Source organism: Elgaria multicarinata, chromosome 1 (genome assembly GCF_023053635.1).
Source record: "Elgaria multicarinata webbii isolate HBS135686 ecotype San Diego chromosome 1, rElgMul1.1.pri, whole genome shotgun sequence".
Taxonomy (NCBI): domain Eukaryota; kingdom Metazoa; phylum Chordata; class Lepidosauria; order Squamata; family Anguidae; genus Elgaria; species Elgaria multicarinata.
The window spans coordinates 46,454,597-46,473,446 of record NC_086171.1 but is presented as its reverse complement, the minus strand read 5'-3'; the positions used below and the strand labels follow the sequence as shown (position 1 = coordinate 46,473,446).

General features: G+C 39.1%; 1 protein-coding gene across 1 annotated transcript in view; it reads right to left on the bottom strand.

The window, feature by feature from the left end:
- Positions 1–6,463: 6,463 nt before the first annotated feature.
- STAM (signal transducing adaptor molecule) overlaps positions 6,464–18,850 on the bottom strand; it is a 35,001-nt gene continuing 22,614 nt past the window's right edge. The window contains exons 8-14 of the mRNA XM_063127433.1: positions 15,862–15,956; positions 14,136–14,224; positions 11,716–11,803; positions 11,279–11,333; positions 10,439–10,592; positions 8,740–8,915; positions 6,464–7,642 (exon numbers count right to left, since the gene is read on the bottom strand). Coding sequence (XP_062983503.1) covers positions 7,405–7,642; positions 8,740–8,915; positions 10,439–10,592; positions 11,279–11,333; positions 11,716–11,803; positions 14,136–14,224; positions 15,862–15,956 — 895 coding nt within the window. The 3' untranslated portion in view covers positions 6,464–7,404. The remainder of the gene's footprint in view (positions 7,643–8,739; positions 8,916–10,438; positions 10,593–11,278; positions 11,334–11,715; positions 11,804–14,135; positions 14,225–15,861; positions 15,957–18,850) is intronic.

Here is an 18,850-nt window from a genome sequence, read left to right as displayed (position 1 = left end):
ACAATATAAAAGCTCAACCAGATAAAAACAGCAGCAATGCAAAATTACAAATTTAAAACATCAAGTTAAAATTTATTTATAGACTGTTAAAATGCTGGGAGAATAAAAAGGTCCTCACCTGGCGTCTAAAAGCATATAATGTAGGTGCCAAGCGAACCTCCTTAGGGAGCTCATTCCACAGCCGGGGTGTCACAGCAGAGAACGCCCTCCTCCTGTTAGCCACCTGCCTCACTTCCTTTGGCAGGGGCTCACGGAGAAGGGCCCCTGGGGATGACCTTAGGGTCCGGGCAGGTACATACGGTAGGAGGCGTTCCTTCAGATAGCCTGGCCCCAAGCCATTTAGGGCTTTAAATGTTAATACCAGCACTTTGAATCGGGCCTGGACCTGGACTGGCAGCCAATGAAGCTGGAAAAGGACTGTTGTGATGTGGTCTTGTCGGCCAGTCCCTGTTAGTAACCGTGCTGCCCTGTTTTGTACCAGTTGAAGTTTCCAGACCGTTTTCAAAGGCAGCCCCATGTATAACGCATTGCAGTAATCCAAACGAGAGGTTATCAGAGCATGGATAACTGTACCTAGGCTATCTCTGTCCAGATAAGGGCGCAGTTGGTATATCAGCCTAAGCTGATAAAAGGTGCTCTTTGCCACTGAGTTCACCTGTGCCTCAAGTGACATTCTGGTTCCAAGAGCCCCCCCAAGCTATGGACCCGATCCTTTAGGGAGGATGCAATCCCATCCAGGGCAGGGCAAACATCACCTTGCTGGACAGATGAAACACCCTCTAACAGTACCTCTGTCTTGTCTGGATTGAGTCTCAGTTTATTAGCCCTCATCCAGTCCATTACCGTGCCCAGGCACTGGTTCAGAACAGCCACTGCCTCACCTGGGTTTGATGAAAAGGAAAGGTAGAGCTGGGTATCATCCGCATATTGATGACACCTCAGTCCACATCTCTGGATAACCTCCCCCAGCAGCTTCATGTATATGTTAAACAGCATAGGGGATAAGATAGAGCCCTGTGGAACCCCATGGCTTAGGAGCCACGGCACAGAGCAATAATCCCCCAGCACCACCTTCTGGAATCGGCCAACCAAGTAGGAGCGGAACCACTGCAACGCAGTACCTCCAACTCCCAGCTCAGACAACCTATCCAGAAGGATACCATGGTCGATGGTATCGAAAGCCACTGAGAGGTCCAGGAGAACCAACAGGGTCACACTCCCCCTGTCTCTCTCCTGACAGAGGTCATCCCACAGGGCGACCAAGGCAGTTTCTGTTCCAAAACCAGGCCTGAAACCCGATTGAAATGGATCTAGATAATCCGTTTCATTCAAGAGTGCCTGGAGTTGTCCTGCAACCACCCGCTCAAGCACCTTGCCCAGGAAGGGGATATTAGCCACCGGCCTGTAGTTGTTAACATCCTCCGGGTCCAGGTTAGGCTTCTTCAGGAGTGGTCTAATTACCGCCTCTTTTAAAGAGGCCGGCACCACTCCCTCTCTCAAGGAGGCATTTACAACCTCCTGGACCCAGCCGGCGATCCCCTCCTTATTTGATGTAATGAGCCATGAGGGTCAAGAGTCAAGCACACAGGTGGTCAACCAGACTTGGCCAAGCACCTTGTCCACATCCTCGGGCCTCAATAAGCGTGGTGGCGCCCCTCCTGTGGAATTCCCTGCCTCTGGAGGTCAGGCAGGCTCCAACCTTGTACTCCTTTCGGCGCCTCCTGAAAACATCTTTATTCCAAGAAGCCTTTCTTTAACATGCAGCCTTGGATTTCTGTGTTGTTTTTTGCTTCTTTTTAAATTTTGTTTTAACTGTTTTATTGTTTTTGTTTTCATTTTACCTTGTACACTGCTCCGAAATTTTTCAATGGGGAGCGAATCTGAGCGACTTTATCTTCAAAGTGCTGTGCAAATTTGTCACAGCGTGCATACAAATGACACCTGCTGAAACCCCCTTTTTTATATACAACTGTTAAAGATACAGGAGCCTTGTCCTCCTCGTCACCCTACTTAGGGCTCAGTCCTATGCATGTTTAGACTGGCTGGCTGGGCAATGCTAATAGCGGTAGGACTATTTTGTCTGAACATGCATAGGACTGCACCCTTATGGAATTAGTTGCCTCTAGCTGCTGTGATCCTCACTAGTAGGTTGCAAGGCAGCTCAGGGGTGGGGTTGCTATCTTCCGGTTCATGGACCTAATTTTCCAGTTCAGAGGCAGTATACTTCTCTGCTTGGAAGAACACCAGATGCTCTGGGTGGGGGGAGAGACGATGCCTCTCGCTGCTACTATGGCCCATTTGTTGACTTTCTCGGGGCTAGTCACTCAGAGATGGAATGGCAGATTAGATGGGCCTTTTATCTAACCTTGTAAACCAGTTCCGATGTTCCTAAGCAAAGAGAATGTTACCATCACCATAAATTAGAAGGAATACATAAATGGACATTTTTTAAAAAAACATTGATAAAAAAGAAAATGTGCAACTTTTATTTCGAAATGGTGTAGTCCATGCTGGGAAACTGACAAAACTGTTGTGACTAATCCGTGACTATTAATTCATAGGTGAATTCCTGAGTCTCTCCTGTGCCAAAATATTTAATCAGAGGCCAAGCAAAACATTTGTAGAACATTGCTATACAATTTGGAGTAACAACAAATGAATCAAAATAATTCCTGTAATAGTGATTGATAGCTTTTCACGAGAATTTTATCCGGCAGTAGGATGCTGAGATATGCCACCCGCCTTACGCACAGGTTTGTACATCCATTCACTGATTAAAAGGAAATGGGATGCCCTGAATCTCCTACATGTGTTGGAATTCCGTTTAGGCATAATGCCGGAATAGGGCCCTAGTCTTACTGTGGAGTGGTGAGATGCAGAGGGCCATTGATTTGATCGAAGCAGAGTGCCTTATCTGGCGCTCTAGAGCTCGCTCTGCTCCTTGGTATAGTGGAGAGCTGCAGACAATGACACAGGCTGGACATCAGCTAGAGTGCAAATGACGTAAGTCTTGAAGTGAAGACAACTGAGCATGCTCTAGATCACATAATCATACATGTTGGGCAACGGTGTGGGCAATGAAGGTTTACTTTGCTGTGCTCCATTGTGTCCAATGTAAAATTTTAGAGACTTTTAAAGAAATGGCTTATCGAGTTGTTGGGACGAAAACAACCGCCAGTGGATTTGACAGACAAGCAAAAGCCGATTGCTACCAAGTGAATGCCTAAGAAACAGATAATCCCAAACACCTTATATTATAAATATAATTCAGAATCAAGCCAACCTTTTTTGGCTGTGGGCACATCTGGCCATTTGAGAACCTGTCTTGAGCACGAATACAAAAAGGTGTGGCAAACGACAGGGAATTTGCCAAAATAATGACTACAAGGTTGAAGTGGGGTCTTAGGTCCATTACACTGAACAACTCCTTTCAATCCCAAGTTTTCAGTGCCAATAGAAATGTATTCCACAGCAAGCCCAGCTGCTGGTAAAAAAGAAAGGGGGGCTGTTAAAAAAATATTTAAAGTGAGAGGGGTAGGGCACCTTGGTGGGCACCAAAAAAGCTGTCCAGGAGCACATCAGTGCCTACTTCTGCTGAAGAGTATTGAACTGGGAAATGGGTCAAACTCATGTTCTTGTGCAAATAATACAAAACAGGGCCACGTATTCTTATAAAAAAAAATTCTAGCAAAGAGTCGTTTAACTCAGGATAACCTTCCGAACTATCCAGGAGGTCTCTGCAACTTCTGGATCCTCCAAGCAATCAACTTTAGCAAGTGAATGATGTGATAGAGGATTTTACCTTCCAATGGTAAATGCCAGTATTCATTCTTTACTAGCTCAAGAAAACAGGTCACAACTACAACTGGTGAGGCTACCAGAACATTGAGGACAAGTTCGCATGACCTCTGGTTATCTGATATAGTTTTGGAATTAGGAGACATAGGAGTTAAGCGCATAGGAGAATTAATTGCTGCAGCCTTATTTTATGTAAGGAGCCTGCTGCTCTTTCCCTTGAGATGTTACCAGTACTAATGAATTGTGGGCTGAATGATTTAAAAAGCAGCAGCAGCAGCAACCACACAAATTTACAAAATTGCCTTATGCCAAGTCAGACATCTTTTTAAAGAACAAAAAAAGTAAAAAGCCAATTCACAGTAAATATATCCCAATATATTTTTCAGAGCTAGAAATAATTAAGGTTCTACAGAAAGATTTATTTGTTCAAACCCCCAATACATGATTCTTTTCTGACAATGATAGAATGAAAACATTTGTAAATGCACATTTAATTCTCTTTCTAGTAACTCTTGAACTAAAGGTTTTCCAGGTTTTTCAAGCTCAGAACATGGAGAAGAATGAAGTGTGCATTTGGATAGCCTCAAAGCTGTAGGTAAGGCCAGCAGGTACAGGGGATGCTTTAGACTGCAATCCTATACAGTTATCTGGGAATAATCCCCACTGAAAACAATGGAATTTACTTCTGAGTAGATCTGTATATGATTGTACAGTTAGTGATTATAGACAGAAAAAAATACATCAAAAAGCCTACCACTAATTGAGCAATGGTATCCATTATGTGCCTTACTGTGCATTGCATAATTGTAATTTCACCTAATGATTTAAGGAGGACATTATAACTATTACCGATGAAGGAATACATTAAGGAATACATGTCATAATTCACATATTAATTTTTGTCTCAAACTCAAGAGAGAACTTGTCATGTTCCTTGTTGGATCCTGGAATGGATCCTGGTTATGTTTTTCCATTGATTTGTTAATTACTGAGGAGCTGGAGGAACAGAAGACTCAGCAGAAAACTTAAAGGTCAACTCTACACCTGGACATTAATGTCATAATTGAATAATTGGTTAACTGATTGTCTTCAATTAAGGGTTGCAAGGAGTTGCATCATTGTACAGGTAGTCTATAAAAGAAAATGTATTTTCATGTGCAGTAGCTATCAGAATGTATCTGTGATGTCCCTCATGTGAGCTGTATTGACTGACCGTTTGTAAGTATTTGTGTCTGTATCGCCATAACTAAATTATATATTTATATGCCAGTAAAAAGGTTTGTTTTAACCAATACAAATCGGCTGACAACCGCTGTAATACTCTGCTAGTTTCTGTATGGGCCCAAAACAAATAGAAACTTAATACAAAAGGTTATCTGCCAGAAGCCCAGTCTGTGCAATAACTAATAAGCTTGTAAAACCCATAACTCAACATTCCTAGCTGTCCTTAATTTCAGGTTGCGGATCTGTATTTGAACCATTACTATTATCTGTCTATATATACATTAGCTTTTGAAACCTTTTACTCAACGGATAGAACCTTATTTGAGAGACGCCACTGTTTGTTTCAACTTTTACTGTAATATAAAATTTAGCTCTTCACAAGAACAATTATAGATGTATTTCCCTTGGTTTGAAATATGTGTTACCCAGTTCTCATGTCACAACAATACCTGGGTTGTTTAATCTAGAAATGTGCAAGGCCATGTACTATTTGCTTTAGCTTTCAGTAAACAGTATTAGCATCCAGGAACATTCCTGAGTTATCATACAGTCTTCACCCAAAACTCTGGGTTGTTTAGGGGTTAAACCAGGTCAGTATATCTTATCAAAGGTATTTAGATGACAGCTCTTTGATTTGGAATGATGTTGGGAGTTTATATATTTATCAGTTATAAACATAATAGTATAACATTTGACCTTATATATAACAGAAAGGATATATTTTTTGGATGTTGAGATTAGGAATATTAATGGTCATTTACACACTCATGTTTACAGAAAACCAACAGGTGAGAATTCATTTTTGCAGAAAGAAAACTATCATCCTCTACATCTAAAGAGGAATCTTCTGTATTCTCAAAAGTTGGAACTATGATGAAATTGTAGCAGTATGACAGAAGTTTTTTAAACTGGATAACAGTTTGATGCAACAGCTGCAAAAGTGTTACCATCTTCCAAAAAAAATAAATTAAAAAAAATCAAAACATTATATGAAGCAAAACATGTGGACAGCCCTTTTAAAGTGAGAAGTAGGCAGTCTGATAAAATAATAGTGCTATCAACATTTTATGTATATATTAGTCACATTTTGGTACCTTTGGAAGACATTCCTAAATGCAAAAATGATCCCATATTTGCTAACAAACACCAGCTAAATTTGACATTTTTTTTAGTGTATACGTATAAGAAGCAGGGAGAAATCACACTTTATTAGCACCTTGGAGGAAAAAAATATAGGTCAGTTCTCGTATGGGGAGCCACAGTGTATGTGCTAAATGTAGTAAGAACAAGAACCTTCTGAATAATGTTCAGCACTACTTGAAGACTTTTTTTCACTTGCAATAAAAAAACAATGATATATGTTGTGCAATGTGTTATACACTGCCATGACTAAAATTCATGATGGATAAAAAGGCCACAGATTTTAACAACAAACACGGGGTCAAGTGATCTGACTTTAATAAATGTAGTGTTTTTGTTCCAGTTTAAAAATGCCATTCACTCACAGCCAAAGTGTCCCCTCTCTGTCTTTGGTGTGATCTCCACCAATATACACAGAATATACTTCAGCATTCAGGTGACATAAAACCAGCATGGAAATGTAAGTTACATCATTTAAACAATAAGGATAAAACAGTTCAGATGTGTTTCATGGTCCCATATGTTTAGCAGCTTGCATGTTATTATTTTGAAACCATTATTCATAAAAGCAGAACATTTTCTGAATGCAGTGTCTGAAGTTCTAGGCCCCTTACTTTGGTAGATAATGTCATCTAGTAGCACCCAAAGGCTACAGGAAGGCAGGACACACTTGCATTCAATGTACAATGAATGAAAAACTAGACAGTTCAATTTCAAGAGTATATCCATAGCCTGTAAGTATTTGTGATATGCGGGGTTAGAGCCTTCTACACTTTGAACAGACATTCTTATAAAATCCATGAACACGGTCCATCTGTTCATGATTAATAAAACAGTAATGTAAATTATTTTAACACTGTTATATATTCACATGATCACCATAGTAATTCAAAACGGCCACTAACACAAACACACTATATGTACATAACATATATGCCACAAGAGTTTGCCAAGTTGACTCTTCACAAACTAACCAGTTTCAGCAGACATAAATAACCTTGTACCAATGTTTAGGCATTTTTAAAGGAATTAAATGTCCTAAGTATTTTAACTCCTTTGCAAACTTAAAAAAAAAATTCCTAAAAAGTCAGTGCAAATAGAATCATCATACTTGTTCACCAAGAAAGATTCCTATTAAGCCGAGGATAACCCACGTTTAAGATATTAAAGGAATAAACTCATAACATTGTAAACTGCCATCAGCAGAGGTTAGAGCAGATTAGGAATCAAAAGTCCTATATCCTATAGTAGTGCCTTCTGAGAATAAGTATTTTGTTGTGATGACGGAGGCTGTTGCTGTAGCGGTGGTTGGCTGCCTGGTGGCTGGGGCAGGGTTGAGGTGACTAAGCTATAGTTTGGCACCTGGGACATAGTTCCAGAATTCTGATAAGCAGCAACATCAGCAGTAGCAGCTGGGGGTGGGCTGTAGACTGAAGCTTGGCTAGAATATGTGCTTCCTGGAACAGAACCAACCATTGTGCTAGAAGCAAAGTAGAGAAGAGAATAGGGTCAGAACATGGACAGAAAGGTACAAAACAAGGCAGACAAAATTAATCAAATTCTTCACTGAACATACACAATGCACACAAGCAAACAAACCCGGGCTCCTTTTCAAAAACTAAAGAAAGCAAAGGTTCACAAATCAAGTACAGGCCCAAAGCATTTTGTGTCAAGGGACTTCACATCACAGCAATTCAATCAGTTTCTTCTGAGGATGCTTAAGCAGTTCCTCTGGTTTAGTTACTCCTGAGGAAGTCTCTCTTGACTGCAACTAGTCGGGCCTCAAACTAACTAGCTTCTGTGCACCTCTGAAGTTTTCTCTTGCCTTCATTTCTTGTATTGGTGCCTTGCCTACCCTGACTTTTTATTTTGTGTGTGCCTGAAATACAATGTATTTAAGAAAGAACCTGGCTGAGCTTCTTCAAAGGCTGGTCTATTTACGCAACATCATTCATTAACTTTTAATATGATTACTGTATATCCTTGGTGGTAGCACAAAGTTTTCCACTATATCATTCATAACCTGATCTATGGACACATTCAAACAATTATGTTTGTGGTGGCAGGTCACCTCAAAGTGATTTTCTCTGTTAACATTTGATTTTACAGAGTTTCTCAGGATGTGGTAACTTGAAACACTTCCAAAGACTTCTTTATCACATCAGGTGATGGAGTGGGGGAAGATAAGAGTCACTCTGTTTATCTAGGAAATTTGATATTGTTCTAAGAAGTCTGTAATCTTCTGACTATTATAAATAGGAGCGCTATGAAATTTTGTTATAAAAAAGTTTTTTTTACTGACAATCGTAAAACACTTATTAGGGACTAAGTGCTACAGAAGTAGGACCCACTTCTCAATAAATAACTAAATGATCACTCAACTACCAAACTAAGATACTTCTATCTTAACTATGCTCTGTAAGTGGAACTGGAGAATGAATTCCCAAACCAAACAGATGAATTGCAGATCAATACTTCAATGTAGCTTTCAAGGAAAGTTCTCAACAATTATTTCCTTTAAGTATTTGTAGTTCCAATTAAATTAAAAATCCTGGATATGTTAATTCTTGCAATTACTTTGTGTAAGACGTCTGAACTGGCTGGCTGGGTAATCCAGAGCTTGCTGCTGAAGGAACTGTGCCTTGACTTAGAGGTGGAAGTTGCTCTGACGGAAGACTATAGCCTTGAACATGGCCCATCTGTGCGCTTCCTGCCACCAAATATGCATTACTTTGAGGTTGCCCTGGATAAACCTAAAACAGACACAATGAACAGAGATAAACACAGGAATAAGACATTTCCTTTCCAATTGGTGTTCATCTCTTTTCTTCACTTGGAACCATAAAAACTGTCATGGGCTGGGCCCATGGTCCCTTTAAGAGAACATCTTTGCTTCATCCCGGGGAGAGGGAGAGGGGTTTCTTTGTGTCCGAAAAGGGAGTAGCAAGTAAAATGCCAAGGCCACGCTGTGTGAGAACTGCCTGGCATCTGATAGTGCCTCCCTGGGCTGATACCGGGGGGGGGGGGGGGAGAGTAACAAGTTGCAGCTGTGCAATGTCTGGGAGCATTCCCCCCTCCCTTCGGGTGAGGTGTGGGTTGCTAAGGGGTTTCTATTGGTCAGGGTGGGTCTGGTAACAAGGAGGTCCCAGAAAGGGATAAAAAGCTTGGGCACCCAAGGGTCCGGCCTCTTTCCTGTGGGTGTCAGGAGTCCAGTGTGTGCGTGGTGAGCCAGAGCATCCAGGCTGGGCCGGCTGGATGGCGGAAGCTCCGTGTGGCCGCTGAGGGAAGGAGTCTAGTTCGAGTGGCGTGAAGCCGAGTCAAAGTGAGCAACAAGAGGTTGAGTCACAGTGTTAAGTGTTTGGTTTGTTTTAGATTAGGTTTGGGTACAAGTGGGCAAGGGACCTTGCCGGAGTTACGGCTGGTGGGTGGTTAGTGGGGAGTGAGTGCGAATCTAATTGGTCTGAGTGTGTAAAAGGGTGAGGGTGACGTAGTAGTCCCTGCTGTCCGAAGTGTGTCATTCCTTCATCCGTGTTTTCCCCCCAAACCTCTTACGTGTTTACCTTAATGTGTGGACCCTTATGGAAGTGTGTTGTGTGAAGAATAAAAGTGTTTTGGTCTCTATCTCCTGTGTGGTGTCATTCCTTGAGAACCTAGACTCCTAAAGGGTTAAAAGCAGCAGTGAAGGGGCGTGTGTCTGGGCTGGCCGAGCCAGACCCCTTTCCCGGCCAGGGAATCGCTGAGTCAAGCCGAGCAGTTCCATCACAAAAACAATATCCCAAAGCATCTAAGAAATATTTGCTTACTAATTAAAAGTTAGAATGCAGGCTCATTGATGCCCCTCGTCCACTAGTATATGTCAACCATGTCAACGAATGTCTAACTCATTCCTGTGAGCACCCCAACTCCTTGCACGCTCTTGAACCCTAAATCGTTTCTTCACAGGGTACATACAGTTTCTTATGGGTCCCAATTTGATTCAATGAATTGGGAGGCCTAGTAAATGATGTTTGATGAAATCTATCAGGTAATATAATTATATTTGTATTTTACTTCACAGTAGTAGTTCCTTGCTGTCCTAAAATATTTTTATGGGCTTCACAATGAAATAGAAGGAAACTATGTATACAACACAGATGTCACATGTTAGCGCTGAAAAGGACTGTGGTTCCATGCATAATTTCATTAAGTGTGATGTATCAGTATGTTTCCAAGGACTTCGATCAAACACTTTGTACCATAATATCTGTCATAAATCTTTAAGCATCCAAACACATACCTGAGAGCCAGAAACACCAGACTGAGCCATATAGTACTGTTGGTTTTGTAGTTTTGAATACATCGAATACATGGGGTCTTCATTCATCAACTTGGTGTATAATGAGAGTGCCTCCATCACTTTAACATTAAGCTCTGAAAGCTCTGAATGTTTCCTGAATGAAATAGTTGTACATAAATAAATATCCTTTTCCACAAAATTCATACTAATGTGCATGATGATTGAGTTAATAGCTTAATCGCTGGCTTTCTAAATCAGAGGAAAGAGAATCCATTTTATTGCAACTGCAAGAAGGGTAAAGTTGCAGTAATAGCTTTTTAAAGGAAAAAAGAGCTCTCCGTCCTTCCTGATAGCAGCAGCCAAGGCACCTCCTATCCTCTTCCCCCAGCCACCAAACGAACTAGTGCTGCAAACGGCACCAGCTGTTTCATGCTAGAAGAATAGGCCTGGAACTTCCATGGGATGGAGGTATCAAGAAAGAATGGAACGCCTGCCTAAAAGTAGTATAAAGATGCCCAAGATTAGAAATAGCTGTCAGGAAGGAGGCAACGCATGCTTCCTCCTAGGAAAATATGCAATGACTACTAAGAAAAAAAAAAATCATGGACCTTACTACGAAGAATTACCATTGAATAATAAAGAAAAAATTGCTATGTAGAAACTATAGTCAGTAATTTCTTTTTAAAATTGCATTAGCTGTTATTAGCAGCATCACATCTTCCCCTTTCAAAATAAATAGTACCTCGCCTTTTGTTTTAAAGTTGTTTTATATTCGTCAGCAAAACAAAGCAACTGTTCCTTTTAAACATCAGGTTTCCCCCTTTTAATATCTATCCTTACCTGTCAATATCTTCTAGCTTTTCATCAATGAGAGGTCCCATTTGATGGCACATTGCTAGAAATAAAGTTCAGACATTATTTGCTGTGTTTCATTATGGTTGTGTGATATTAAGTGTTTTGTTGTATTAGGTTTTACATCACTGTATTATTTATATTGTACACCATCCTGGAATCTGATTTGATAGAAACAATTTAAATAAATAGTGTAAAACAGAAGTATTTCTATAAAGGAAGTAGACAAACAAGCTAAGAAAAACATATTTATGAGAAGCCTTTCAATAAAACAAAAGGGCTTAAGACTATCAAGCAAGATTAATTAGATATGAGGTTTTATAGAAATTGTAGGGGTTCGCAGTGCATAGGTTTTGGAGCAAACTCCCCCACCTGCTGTTAGGTGGAAGCTCTTAGGTGGCTACTTGGGGAGAAAGAAAGCTTACTCTCAAGGTGGATCAGCTCTGGGAGGTCCGGCTGATCATCAGATGGATCTGCACTTTGCAGCATCTGCAACAGTTGGTCCATTTTATCCTAGAATATGAGAAACACATATATTTGGAATCAGGTCAGTGTATATTTGGAACCATGTTTCAAAGAACTACTTTAGGCATGCCCAATGATTTGAACATGCCGAATGGAATGTTTGTCTTTTACGTCAATGGCATAAGAAACTTGCCATGTGGCATGGAGTGGGCTGCTGATTGGGAAATATAAGCACGAGGCCAATTTGTTCATGCTGAAAAAAATCCAGTTTCTTGGATCTCTGGACATGGTTGAAATATTATGATAGCTCTAATAAAAACCTTACACCACATTCAGAAAATTCATTTACTGCCAATGTTCTACTCTATGACAGACCAGTGCCAGCAGTAACATACCTACTACAAACAGGTCTGAGACTGCTAGTGTGTTTTCCAACTCTCTTCTTGTCAATAAAAATGCCCTTTCTATGAACAGCATTGCCTAACACAATGTGGAAGTTTCAAATACAATTTTGATAAACACATACATTGCAGTTACCCAGAAAAAATGTTCATGTACACATATATATTTATATATATATAATATTTTACACACACATACACACACTTAAAATTAGGGCTCTCACCCTATTAGAAATGCTGGTTGATTAGTTGAGGTTTGGACAGTTAACTGACCACATTTGCAAAACAATTTAAGAATTCTTTGTTTTTATTCTTTGTTTTTATATGACGCACATATGTTGCAACAAGCAACATCTTAGAATAATTCCCTCCTGTGAAAGACAGGAGTTTATACCTGAAGTCCTTATACTTGAAGATAAACTATAAATTTAATAAATAATTTATTTCTTTAATAACTCTATTAACTGGGACTATTCTAAGCCAAAAGATTTGTAATTGAATAGTTGGCTGAAGATGGCAGCCCCCAACTAAAATACAGCATTAATTGAAGCAACATTCACTGAGAACAATCAAACTATTACAGACCTATTAACTGACATGATTTATTAGGAACATTTCATATACTAGTCAATAATAAGAATAACCAAAAGTTTCGTGTAAAAGTTCAGTTACAATATCCTTCAAACACAAGCTATTTTCCAACTGCCTCTCTCTTAAAGAATTCTGAATTGGAATACTAGTCATCAATGGTTATTCTAGCATCATCCCCACCTAGTGGTAGAATGGGAAATAATTACAAGAGTCACAGAAGGAGTATTGGAAATAAATAATTATAATTTTAAAAGGGTTGCGGCATAAAAAGTTATCTAGAAGAGATCCATTCAATGCCTATAAAAAGCTTGTAATCCAGATGGAAGACTCTTAAAAATGAGAGGCAAGGATTAGATATGAATATATTCTGAGAAGACGCAAGACCATAAGTCAATTTATAAAAATGCTACCCAAATACTGTGTCGGGGTGTGCAACATGCAATATTTAGTGGTTTATGTAAAGAAACGTTTTATATGTTCATCAATCTACGTTTTATTATAGGATTTTTCTAAAATAAAAAACCATATGCAGAAGAGTAGGCGTTGCACTTGTAAGAGTTATACTGTTCCCTATTTCTTAGAACAACTATGTACTGTCCGTAAAATCCACTGCATTCAATGGGGCTTTCTCCCCAGTAAGGACTGGATGCTGAAAACAGGAAAAGAGAGAACTAGGCAGTCTAACCAAGTCTCACAGAGCTAGACGGAGCATCTCTCAAGCTAGTTATATATGAGTTGGGGCAAACAGAGAACCAAGGGAAAACTTTAAGGCTGCATTCAGACAACACGATAGGCAACGGTGGGGTAATAATCAACTCAACAGTTGTTTATCTAGGAGGCACTCTCCACACATGATAATAATCATGACTTATAATTTTGTTGTGTATTTTAAAGGTTTTTTTTTGGGTTTTTTTAACATTTCTTTTCCTAGGTTTTACAATGTATGTTTTAAACTTTGTAAGACCGCCTTGAGGCCCAGTATTGGGCAAAAGGCAAGATACAAATGAATATCATCATCATCATCATCATCATCATCATCATCCATGGTGGGATTAGCATCAGTGTTGAGTTAACTTTCTCCCCACCTTAATCCTCCCACCTGTATCCCATCAGCTATTGCTGCCAAAAATCTATCCTGTTGGCTAGAAACACATCAAAAATGGAAGCCATTATATTATGTTCAAAAACAAATGTTTGAAGAAGAGATGCATACTCGAACCCAAAAGCTATTACTAAAATATAATCACATTTAAAAATGAAGGAAAGCAGTTTGGGCTAGCCTTCCTTTATATTTGCATTAGTTGAAAGGATGCTTCCAATTCTCAAATTGAAAGATTTTAATAATTACAACTTATACTTCTTATTGATTTCTGCTTTTTTGTACATACCTCATCAATATAAACTGGTTCAGGCTCCGGTTCAATTGTTTCAACTTGAACTTCATCACTAAACTGCACTGTTTTCTTCTCGGTTTTCACTGTAAAAATGTAATTTGACAAAATATTGAACAGAAAGACAAAGTTATATAATGAAAAAAGTTATCACTCAGGCATTTTATTTATAGTATATGGGGTTGGAGTCAGATTAAGACATGTAAAACTAAAGTAATAAAGAAATGAAATAAAAGAAACAAAAATTTCCTGCCTCTCCTCCCTGTGGTAGTTATTTATTTTATTTATTTATTTATTTATTTATTACATTTTTATACCGCCCAATAGCCGAAGCTCTCTGGGCGGTTCACAAAAATTAAAACCACAGTAAAATACCCAACAGGTTAAAACACAATTATGTGTTTTACAATCACCCAGTTCCCTCAAAATGCTATGCAGAGTACTAACTGGTGGGTGCTTATTTCTTATTGTTTTAGCTGCTTTTAACGCTCTTTTTAGTGGAAAGGCCCACAAATATGTAAACGTTCATTTTAATACAAAGTATTAAAATAAGAGACACTAATAATTTACATTAAGAGGTCCATAAATGTATAAAAGTTAATACTACTGATATGTTAAAACTTCATGTTAAATTTCATCATAACGAAAACTTTGTTAGTACCTTTTTGTATTGTACTTCTTTGCATTGTAGAGTTTTTGTGTGCTTACCTGTATTGCATATGTAAAGTTGATATGACCATGATGGCTGACACAACAAATAAACAAACAGTTCACTAGTGGAAAGGCAAAATATAAAATAAATAAATGGTTGGCCATGGAGAGGAAGGGTTGGCACCTGCCAATCTAGCTGTACATGCCTAAATCTAGATCCAACCCATGATGTAAAAGGTATTTGGCCTCTTAAACAAAATAAAGTTTATAGGGGGCTTTCAGGTCTCCAAAGAACTTCACACGCATTACCTAGGAGTAATCCTTATGACAACCCTGTACGGTAAGTCTACATTATTATCCCCCACATCACAAATGAGGGGGACTGAAGCCAATGGTTTGGTTTGCTCATGAATTCAGTGCAAAGATAAAATTTGAACCAGGGTCTTCCTGACTTGTAGCTCAGTCTCTTAGCCAACATAATATTATTGAAAGGAAGACCTCTTCAAGAACTGGAACCTTCTCTACCACTGGCATGCTCCCTTTCACCCCTCTATGAGCTCACATTGGTGAGTTTGTAGAGGCATCCAGCACAGTTCTCTCCACGCCAGCTGCAAGGAGGTGATGAGCTCAGACTCCTTGCTCCAAGGGCCGACTGCTATCTCTGGTCCCTAAATCAACTTGTTTTTTCTGCAAACATCTACTGATCTTACACTGCAACACCCAAAGTGTCTACGTTTGCAGTCACGATAGCGGCAACCAGAGGTTGAAAACTGAAGTTGGAAGCAGCACACGCCCAGAACGTACCATGGCAAATAATAGGTTAATTAACTCACGATTTGACACTGTTACGTGACAGTCAGGTCTATAACTGTTTCAGACTACATCACCCAGGTGAGAGATGGGTTCTTTCATATTAAAACATTAAGGCTGTTTGTTCACTGATACTGTCTTACCAATGCAAAGATGGGTATAAATGAGTAACACCAAGATCAATGGCCTTGTATTCAAAATATTTTACTTTACCGTATTGTAAGCACAGCGTATTTTTCTATGTGTACATTTTAATACTCACTCATTTCTGGTTCAGCAGTAAGATCAGCAGTTACAAAATTAGAAGGAAATAATCCTGTCCCTTGATGAGTTTCACCTTTCCACCAGTTTGGATCACTATAGAGTAAAAATAAAACATTTACTTAGCTCTGCTTAGAGCGTGAAAATAGGAATGCAATGGGATTCCTATTTTAGGAAAGTCCTATGTGGATTCCATCCTTATCCACCATGAAGGATAGATTTTGGCAATATTCTTGATTGTTACAGTAGCCAATTCAGTTAAATACTGCCTTTGATTTTTTGCATAGGTTCATGGAGATATAAAGAGAAAATAGGAATAACAATGTGGGGGCCACAATCAAGAGAACTACAAAACTTAATTCTGTGAGTCCAGCAGAGCTTAGTCTTCTTCAAAGAGCAGCTCCTATCCCTCATTATATAGAAAGCCCCCATTGAAACCCATGGCTGTTTCAAAACACAGTCTATGGGGCTCCTGTTCATAACTAAGAGAGGTGAGACAAACCCTTGGATGTACCTAACTTAGTTATTTGAATTGCTGCCCTAAAGGGAAAAAGATTAAAACATATACTGTATGTATGTAAAGACACAGAGCAGCCCCCTCAAATTTCTCGTACAATGCACAATAGACAGAGTACTTAATTAAAAGTATGTAAGTTAAAGAAATTATTGCACTCCTCTTATTTTAAGAAAACTGGAAAGAAAAAAGCACGAGACACTAAAAACAGGGGTGAGGAACATGGGGCTCTACAGACGTTGGACTGCAACTCCCATCAGCCAGCATAGCCAATTGCAAAGCATTATGGGAGGCTGCAGCCAACAACATCCAGACAGCCGCACATTCCCCATCCCTGCACGAAAGTGTATCAAACTCTATATAGCTACATGGAAAAAAGGACCAGCTCAGACAATTTAAAACAATCTTAAATCTGTGAGAAATGATAATCAAGAATTCAAGGGCTGCACTGCCATGATGGATCCTAGAATGGATCTGGTTTTACTTTATTCCATTGTTTTAGAAGTGCCTAATGGCATGAAGAAATATGAAGAAATGCTTTCTAAATGTCAAGGCCACAGCTGGACAATGATTGAATTATTGGCATAAGATGATTTTTCAATTAGTCAATTAGTAGCTGGGATGACTGTACAGTTTTTGCCCTATATATATGACTGTGTTTTGTGTATGATTATTACCTTTCCCCCCATCCATCTTTACCCATCTGTAATGCTGCTGCTGCGTAACTGATATGATCATTGTGAGTATATTTGTGATGCTGTAACTGATTTAACCAACTGAACTTCTATGCCAGTAAAGGCTTTGTTTTAACTTAAACAAAGTATTCTTAGCCTTCTTTTAAGTCTTTGCTGCATTCCTGCTGAGAGACGCTTCTAACTCTGCTTATCTCGGAAGAGAGTTTAACTTCCAACATGCCACTCATTTAAAAGGGGTTTAATGATGGCTTAATTTATCTAGATTGTACTCAGAGCAACTTTTAAATCTGTGAAAAGTTTACTATCTGAAGGACACCATCTCTGTAAATACAACTGCTCTGCATTCCACTACTGGCTTGTAAATAATTGCAATTGATTATATGCTGCTCCATCTTACTGTTTCTTGCTTATTATTGTAGTTTGGAATAGTACTGAGGAGTCCTAATAAAAAGAAAATATTATCTCTACGTTTAATATTAAGTTGTTACTAAGTTGTTGTTGTTGTTTTTAATGTAACGAAGATGGAAACATAGTTGGGCTCCAGAATTAATGAGTGGATGGCAAGATTCACTGGATTAAGTACCTGCACAGATGTCTATCCTTAGCAGACAAGGTAGTCTGTACAATAATGAAATTTCTATATTTCATCATCTATGCTAACTCATATAATATGAATAGAATAGAATCCAAATTCAACTAACAGTCATCAATAGTTTCCAGAATTATTGTTCTTAAAGAAGTAAGGTAAGATTGTACTAGCATGGGCACTCAAGGAATTGCCAAGCAAAGATCACATAGACCCCATCCCCCGTAAACCCCCCACCCCAGTTTTAGATGTTTCACAAGTTCAAATGTATTACTGTAAAAGATTCAGTGTGCTGAAATAAAAACTAGATTTTAAAAATTAATGTTGAATTCAATTATTTCTGCATTAAAATAAAAATTACGTCATAAAAGTGGAGGGTGATTCCGCCCCACTGTTATATTTTTTTTAACAAAAGGGTGGCACAGAACTATTCCACATATATAAAGAACATTTTAGCAGGCAGCTCATATTTAACCACATACAAGCTGACCTTTTCACCTGTAGACGCTATAGACTCCAGTACCTTCCACCAGTATAATCAAAAGCCCCGGGCTGTCAATATGACACCAGTTTCTGGAAAAGCATGACAGCAACAATATACAGGTTTGGATCCAAAGGTGCCCTGCCTCCAGCAGAAAGCCTCTTCCCCTCATGGAAGAGCAGTTTCTGACTTAGGAGAATACAGTTGCAGGACAACAGTGAACTGAAATCCAGAGATTTTCTTCTAAAGTGCAGATACTTGCTGGCATTAGCTATGCTAGTTTTTTCTGCAACTGCTAGTGGAACAATGCCAAATCTTGTAATTTTTCTGCTAGCAAAACATTTGATGTAACCCTGTATCTTTAACTGTTAATAATTTAAATACCTTACATGTTGGCTAAGCAAGGTCTAATAGCTGGGACATCAGCATGCTTCTCCAGACGTAAGGGTTTGCTTCACAATGGGGAAATGTTTGAGCTCCAGCAGGTAAGAACTGACGTCTATGGAACAATATCAAGTGGCTCATGTTTCTCTGGATCAAACCCATTTTCTTTCAATGTTAACTCCTGGGTCTGCTTTCATGAAAAAGGCAACTAGGGTCTAAAAGCAGAGTGCAAGCGTAATACTACATTACTAAGGTGAAACCTAACATGTAACTTTGGTCCAAACCTATTTACAGCCTCATGGTTTTATCTGCTCCTACAGATATTTACTT